Genomic DNA, 7,760 nt, shown 5'->3' with positions numbered 1-7,760 from the left:
TTCTCACGTGTTTGACCTTCCAAAATTTGGTTTTGATTTTTGGTTTGGCTGTTCACATTTCATTGTAGCTACGAACGTCTGAGTGTTTGTTGCTGATGGTTGCACGATGAACGCTTTCCGCATGCTCTACGCTCCAATGCACAGCGGCGACTGAAAACGGCAACACTGCCAGCACCATTCAATGCTAGGCAAGGTCAGTTCTGGACGCGTTTGCTTAATATTTTTAAAATTTCCCAAAATAGTTTTAATCTCAAAAGTTAGTCTATAAATACATACACACACACATACGCCATACAAATGTAGATTGGCATGAATGCATTAACTTGTGTTATTGGTTAAAGTGTTGTCATTTATGTTTCGTGGCTGTCGCAATCGCAGACATTTGAGTTTACTGACCGCGTCGACGCCTAATCAAAACAAATGATTTTGGCCACCACGCGGAAATGAACTCGATGCGCTAAAAGCTTCGTTTAAGGTAAATCCACTACATTTCCAATCTAAGTATGAATTTAGTTAGTTTGTGTGGAAATTGAAGATCTGCGCTATCACCCCTGTCCAATGGCGTACATTGACTCGGCGAAGTAAAACAAATCCAAACCAAAAAAAAAAAATTTTGATTCGAAAAATCACAACTTTACAAGTTCACCACTTAATTGCAAGTCGGCTGATGGCATTTTGACTCACATTTCCTGCACATTCGGCTGACATGCAAACAAGCGCTCGCAATGGCGGCGACTCCAGCAATTGAATTTAAAAAAAAAAGTGTGTCATCCGCCATAAGGAGGTACCCAAACAATGGAGACCGAACATTCTGAGTTACTCATCGTATGAACGTTGTCGTTCATAAAATTCATAATTGCACGAAATGAATAAAAATTTAACAATATTTATTGCGAGTTTAATGTGAGATGCGCCTGATCATTCATTGGAGTGCCTTGCCCAATGCGTTACAGTTGGTTGACCAATTTTCAATGGCATCCAATGTTTCGTATTGCTTTGTCACATATGTGTGGACATACATGCATACACACAGACATGTACTACACACATACATAGGTATTTCTTATAGGCAGCACACGCAGTTGTTGCAACATCTTCCACATTGCTTTGTGAGAGTAGTCGATTATTAAATATTACAAAATATATGTACATATGTATGTACATGGATTATTATTGGTCGAATTAGTGGCGCTGAGTTTTCAAAATTAGCCTAAAGTTTATAGCTATATTATTCTCCCAAATCATTGTTTTGGCACTGAAAGAAACGGGGGGCCACCCGCAACAAGCCTTTCTTCAACTTCTTTGATTGGTCCCCATTAGCTGCTTTTACACGGGTCGATTTCTGTCGACTGGAAAATCGACTGGAAAATCGACTGAGAAATCGACCAGGCAAAACATCTACATTTGACGTTTGAATTGCCATTTACACTGGTCAATTTTGGTTGAACGACAAAAATCGACTAGAAAATCGACCCACTTAAAGGCAGCTTATGGTAATTTCCATGCCAAAAGAACGACTCGCAAAAACTCGCCCAGGTACCGTGAACTAAGCACCCGCAAAAACAACTACTACAACCACATCTTCGAATGACCGAAAGGGGCAAAAGAAATAAAAATATCTGGAACCTTAAACGATGCTTCAGATAGGTTTGATACCTCCTACCGAGCGAAGGTAAATACAATTACAAAATGTAGAAGAAGATGTATCCTCTGCCATCAAACAAGTAGGCAATGCATTCCGATCAGGTTGTCTTCGGCATCAAAACCAATAGGCGACTTCGTATATGCACACGAAACTAGATCCTTTATAGAGAATCAGTGAATGAATTGTCAATTTCTTCACTGCCAGAAACCTAGAAATCTCCGCAGCGAAATCCACTGCCACACTTTTGCCTACGTGGACCAAGGATTGACGTCTATGTCGATGGTGCCAAAATACCGACAATCAATAATCTCAAAAGTCACGTTTGACAGCCTGCTCCCAACGATGGCCTTCGTCATCTGTAATAAATTTCGTGGCAGAAACAAAGTCCATTAGTCACTAGCCAGCAGCACCTGACGAGCCGACAAAGAGGTCCTGCTCACAATATGCAAAGCGATCAACCGATCGGTAGAAAACTACAAACGTGTGGCGGCACCTGCACGGCTGCAGAACAAACATCGAGCCGTACTTAGACCATCCGTTCGACGAAGAGCGATAAAGAGCGGCACTACTATAGAACATGTATGGCAATGCAGTCAGGAGGAGTCTCATCACCCGTAAGAACAACAGGATCAATATTGAAGAGAGTGGGACTAGGGGGGCTATACGCAAGAGAAATGCGATGCGATAGGCAATCACTACTGCGTATTACTTACGATGTATTTGCCTATCGCATCGCGTTGCTCTTTCGTATCGCATGACCGAGTAGCCGCCCAGATGTACCCTATCACAACTTATTTCCGCCTGTGGTGTCGCAGGGGGTGATTCTTTGAATAGAATAGAAACGAAAGGCTGAAATAAATGAGTAAGAAAATTGTGAGATGCTGACAGCAATAATGCCTTTTAAAAACAATAAATCCCCTGGTACTGACTTAGTTTGGTCTGACGAACCTATGGAAGTTGAAGCAGAGAGTCAGAGAGGTCAGAGTCCTGCAGTGGAATTCTGACAATCGCTACGCTGAGAATCGCTATCGCTAAATGAAAAGCAGTGGGGCCTGAAAGTATGCAACATGGGAGAGTAACACAAGCAATGCGCAATCAGCCAAAGCTGGCACTGTTGCACTAGATGTTGCATGAAGATGGGGCGCCTGCTATTCTTTTGAAGATTTTTGGCGAACAAAATTAGCATCAAGGGTTTTGTTAGAGGACCCGGGTCCACGTAATTTGCATGAATTTTTTTCTAACAGCCACCTTGCCTCTGGAAACCTTGACAAACCTTACAGTATCTTTCTACCATAAGCAAGTTTTTTATAAAAATCCATAGAAAAAGCTAAAAATATCGAATGGTTGAACGACAAAAATCGACCCGTGCAAACGCAGCTTAAAGGATTCAATAAAATTACTAGTATGTCCTTTATTTCCCAATTATTATTTCATATACTGTTTCAACATATTTATGTAATTTTTACATTTTTCAGGATATGGACACATATCGCCACGGACGGACTGGGGTAAAGTGACAACAATTTTTTACGCTATTGTGGGTATTCCTCTAATGCTGCTGTGCCTTTCTAATATCGGCGATGTGATGGCCACTTCTTTTAGGTAGCCAACCAGCTCCAATACAGACCTTAAACAATTTTCCAACCGAAATTTATTTCTTAATAATTTGATTCAGATTCATATACTGGCGCGTTTGCTGCTATGTATGCACGCGCGCTGCGCGGCGCCCACGTCGTCCGCGTCAGCGCTCCAGCCGAGGTCAGCGTTACGCGTCCCGTTCTCAACCGCCGCCAATACGGCGATCTATCCGTCTTACGCACCGCTCGGTAGCCGATTCCGGTTTCGGTAACTCGGTTGGCCTACCGCACGCCCACTCTGATCCTGAATTGCGCAGCGGGCGTCACGACTACGAAGGCGGACGCAGCAGTGGTCGACGCCACCAACACATCAGCAGTCCACAGCGCAGCCGCCACATACCGCCTTACCAATACGAGCAACAGTCCTACGATGAAGGACCGCGGCAAACACAAACTCTCAACCGCGGCTCAAGATTCGGGCGCAGCATGCGTAATCGCGAAAGCTTACGTGGCCGACACACTGTCGAGCGTGAGCGCTATGTTGGACACTCCCGACAGCGGCTTGGTTCGTGTGAAGATCTAGGTGGACCGCCGATTCCGCCGCCCTCGAAACGTTCGTTCAGCATGCGATCGGTGCGCGCGTCTAGCGCTCGTCGGGATGTTGCTCCTCTGGCGCCTGCAGCACGCGCTGAGGTCCGCGATGGGCCACGCGAGTCACGAGAAATGCGTGAAATCAACCGTATGAATCCCCGTTCTTTGCAGCGTGGCCGATCAATGCCACAGGCGCCAGCTGCCACACGCGCCAAATCTGTTGATCCTCGCCTTCATTACGAGGACGCCGTCGATGAGGAAGTTGTGCGCAAGACTCCCATCATACCCAACCGGTATGCGATTGATGAACTCGATCACAGTCATAACCGCGAGCAACGCGGCAAGCACATGCCGCGCAGTCAATCGATGCCGCGCCCCTCACAAATCAGAAACAGTTATCACGGCGATCCGCGCAGCAATGGCGATAGCTCGTACCACTCACATCACAATCAACCGCGACATGCCTCACCACAACCAACAACACATCGACAGCAATCAGGATATCATTCACACTTTGGTGATCGGTTGGAGCTTCCCGACTTCGAACCTCCACACATGAATCATAGAAAGCGTGGAAGGTCCCTAGCGCCGTTGGATGATTATGACGAAGATTTCGATGATTATTATCCGGACGATCGCAACGTTTACGACGAATACGACAACCGTGATATGGCATATCAATCAAAGCACAGAGATCAGCGGCATCGGAGAGAGCGGCCAGGTAATGCATGAAATGGAAGTATATATATACATATTGGGAAACAGTTTTTTGATCAGTGTTGGAAACTACTACTCAACCGAATTATAAGAAAATAACGGGTCTTGATATCTTGAAAATTACGTTTCGAATCGAATATCAATTGATTACTAATGCCGGGATTTGTACGCTCCATTTAAAAGAAAACAAAATATTAGTCGCCGACCGAAGGGGTTTCTTTTGGCTGAAATCGAACATGAACTCTTGGGTTTTTTCGATTTGTCATTTGAACGATTTATTGGGTATCAGCCTTAAATGTGTTTGCTCCTCTTCTACAGGATTTTCGCTTTATGCCTTTGGGTTGATGATAGTCGAGGCTATCACTGAATTCGAATATTTACTAACGTAGCGCATTTTGAATAAAATTGGGATTCTGAAAACCTGATTCTGCTGGCGAAATATTTTTTAATTAATTCTTATTTTCCTATTTCTTTCTTCGAATAGAACGCCTTCCACCCTCACCGCGCATAATGTCACCGATGGGATTCCCTGTGAAACGACAGATACGAAGGCGACTCAGCTTTGATTACGACGATGACTCCTACTACGGTGACGACTGGAGCGATTATGGCGATATGTCCCCCAAAGATCGTCCAGTGCCTATTTGGTTATGCGTGTTTTTGGTAATAAGTTATATTTTGGGCGGCGCAGCACTTTTTGCCTACTGGGAGAAATGGTCGTTTTTGGATTCGGCTTACTTTTGTTTCATAACTTTAACAACAATCGGTAAGAACCCTTTATATTCGCCAAAATAGTGAACATCGAATGTATGTATGTATGAATGTACAACTTCCGTGCTATTTTCAGGCTTCGGCGATTTTGTGCCTGCAAAAGGTGTGAAGGACGAATCAGAGCAATCAATTGCTTACTGCTCCTTATACTTGCTATTCGGTATTGCGCTACTGGCAATGAGTTTCAATCTTGTACAAGAGGAGTTTATTTCAAATGTCAAGGAGGTGGCACGTCGGTTAGGCATTTTAAAGGATGAAGAAGAGGATGATTAAATGTTTTGTGGAATGGTTTATTTTCCATTCTTTCTTTATAAATCAAATCAAAATATTTACACACAAAAATTAGATTTAAAGTGTTGTAATTTAAAATTGTATACATATAGAAATATAATTAAAAGAAATTTAAAGTATCTAAAATTATATAGAATAGAATTTTAAAAGAACATTCAGTGGTGACATAAACGGAAGTACAAATCAAAGGTAACAAAGGCAGACTGAACAAATTCATTTTCCAATAACTTGCAGATTCCAGTAAGGCATTTTGAAGCGTTTTATATGCAATGCGACATGCTGGCCTAATATAAAACTTTTAAGTTCAATAGCAGTGATTATTGTAATCGCTTCACTTTTATTTACGTAGTTTTTATAAACGTATTGAAATATTGAAGTTCAATCGGAAGAAATACTAATGTTTTCAATGTCTTCTTCTAAGCCAATGTTCTGTTAGAGGTACTTTTAACAAAACATATATAGTTGTCTTTTGAATGAAATATACAGCTATGGATACGTGCAAGAAAAAAAAAAACGTAATAGATGCGATGAAGCTCAAGATATGTTTTCCTTGTTTGCCTGCAAGTGGATTAAAAATAAATGATAAGCATAAATACAAACATACATATATACATAATTATAAAGATACCCACTCTAATAGCCGGCGCTGACGAATTATGCGTCGGAGATCGTTTGCGCGGTGAAGGGCCGGTCGACAATGAGTTGCTATTGCGCAACTGATTTGATAGTAGAACATTCATTTTTTTGGATGCGCCATTAACTGGCTGTGGTGTTGCTACGTTTGTTAAGTCTATAGGCGTCGAGTTTAAAATGACTTCAGTATTAGATATCTCTTGTGCCGAGTTCCTTAGTTCTTGCTCGTCTTCGCTAGCCTTAAATTTCAAAATAAAATGAATAAAATAGACTTTTAAAATATAATTTTTCACTTAATACTTCATCAATGGGAGCTGTAGTATCCAAATCAGACCAATCGTTTTCTTGGCGAAACCGTTTTACAATATCCAGGTGAGGCGAAGTAGCAGCCAAAGAACGAGGATACACAAAGTTGCGTTTCGATGGGGTAGCACCTGAAAAATTAAATATTAGTATATCGCACCCCGTCTTCAAAAGAGTCACAACTCAAAATAATACGTTTGTCAGAAAATGCGAAAAACATGATGATCATATGGGCATGACCGACTTTACCTTTGGCTTTTTTAACAAATTATAACAAAAATATGCTTCAGCTTTTGCTGAAAGCTAACTAAAAGCTCTATGTACATTTTTAGTGCATAATTTCAAAAATGCCAAATGTTTAGTTGTGACTCTTTTGAGGATGATGGGCGATCTGTAAAGCCCTAAAAGGATTTATTAGCTTTAGAGCAGTTGGCTAGCTAGAACCAACGGATTTATTACCTGTGGGTGCATATGTCTTGAGCTCACTTTGCTTGAAATTATTAACATCGTTCACACATGTTTGCATTTGATCTTTGTACGTGTCTGCATAATTCAGTACACTTTGTTGCAAAGAGTTGGCCAAGCCGCTTGAGACCACCACATGCTGCTTCAGTTGATGAGAATCCTCGGCAAGACCCTGCTTTACAGCAAGAGTTGCATCTTCGACTCTCTGCTCGCTCTCCAATCGGTTTCGCTTTACTTCAGCTTCAAATTCGTCAAGCACTTTTTGAGTGTGTTCGGAGTGGGTAGCAGCCGTAGCTGAAAACTCTTTTACGCGATTGCTGCTATCTCTCTGCAAAGTACAGAGTTGTTCCTGGAGAGAGCTGTGAACGTTTTCTTGTTGAGTACTACACTCCATAGCAACGTTGATATGCTGTTCGAAACCTTTCTGCGTTGAAGCATTGCCGTCACAACTCTTTTCACAAAAGCTTTGCAAAACCGTCGAACTCTGTTGCAACTTATCAATAGTGGACTGTGTGTTTTCTTCCAATTTTACTGTTACCTTGGCGATAGCGTCAGCTCGTGATTGCCGGTTCGTAAAAGACTTTTCTTTTAGTGCGTTCATTTTTTCTATAATTTCGTCCATGATTGCACGTTCTTCTGCTGCAGCGGATCGCTCATTCTCAATCTCTAAGTTTATGTTTGTCAACTGCTGCACGCTTTTCTCTGAGATTTGCCTGATTTCAGCAATTTGCTCGCTCATTTGACAAGTATGGGCTTCAAGATGTCTC

The 7,760-nt window shown here is 42.1% G+C and overlaps 2 protein-coding genes across 2 annotated transcripts; one reads left to right on the top strand and one right to left on the bottom strand.

The window, feature by feature from the left end:
* Positions 1–3,078: 3,078 nt before the first annotated feature.
* On the top strand, positions 3,079–5,822 carry LOC108381136 (uncharacterized). Its single transcript, XM_017637548.1, has 4 exons — positions 3,079–3,247; positions 3,321–4,534; positions 5,015–5,296; positions 5,378–5,822. The coding sequence occupies exons 1-4, from the start codon at positions 3,198–3,200 to the stop codon at positions 5,572–5,574; spliced, it is 1,743 nt and encodes a 580-aa protein (XP_017493037.1). The 5' UTR covers positions 3,079–3,197; the 3' UTR covers positions 5,575–5,822.
* On the bottom strand, positions 5,737–7,756 carry LOC108381135 (kinesin-like protein Klp61F; the record flags this gene model as incomplete). Its single annotated transcript, XM_017637546.1, has 4 exons — positions 5,737–6,150; positions 6,225–6,464; positions 6,526–6,659; positions 6,988–7,756. Coding segments are annotated over 4 exons (1,167 nt in total), but the record flags the coding sequence as incomplete, so codon positions are not given.
* Positions 7,757–7,760: the final 4 nt, after the last annotated feature.

This window comes from Rhagoletis zephyria, unplaced genomic scaffold (genome assembly GCF_001687245.7).
Source record: "Rhagoletis zephyria isolate East Lansing unplaced genomic scaffold, Rhagoletis_zephyria_1.1 Rzeph_scaffold_21523, whole genome shotgun sequence".
NCBI classification, from domain to species: domain Eukaryota; kingdom Metazoa; phylum Arthropoda; class Insecta; order Diptera; family Tephritidae; genus Rhagoletis; species Rhagoletis zephyria.
This window is presented reverse-complemented; position numbering and strand designations above follow the sequence as displayed.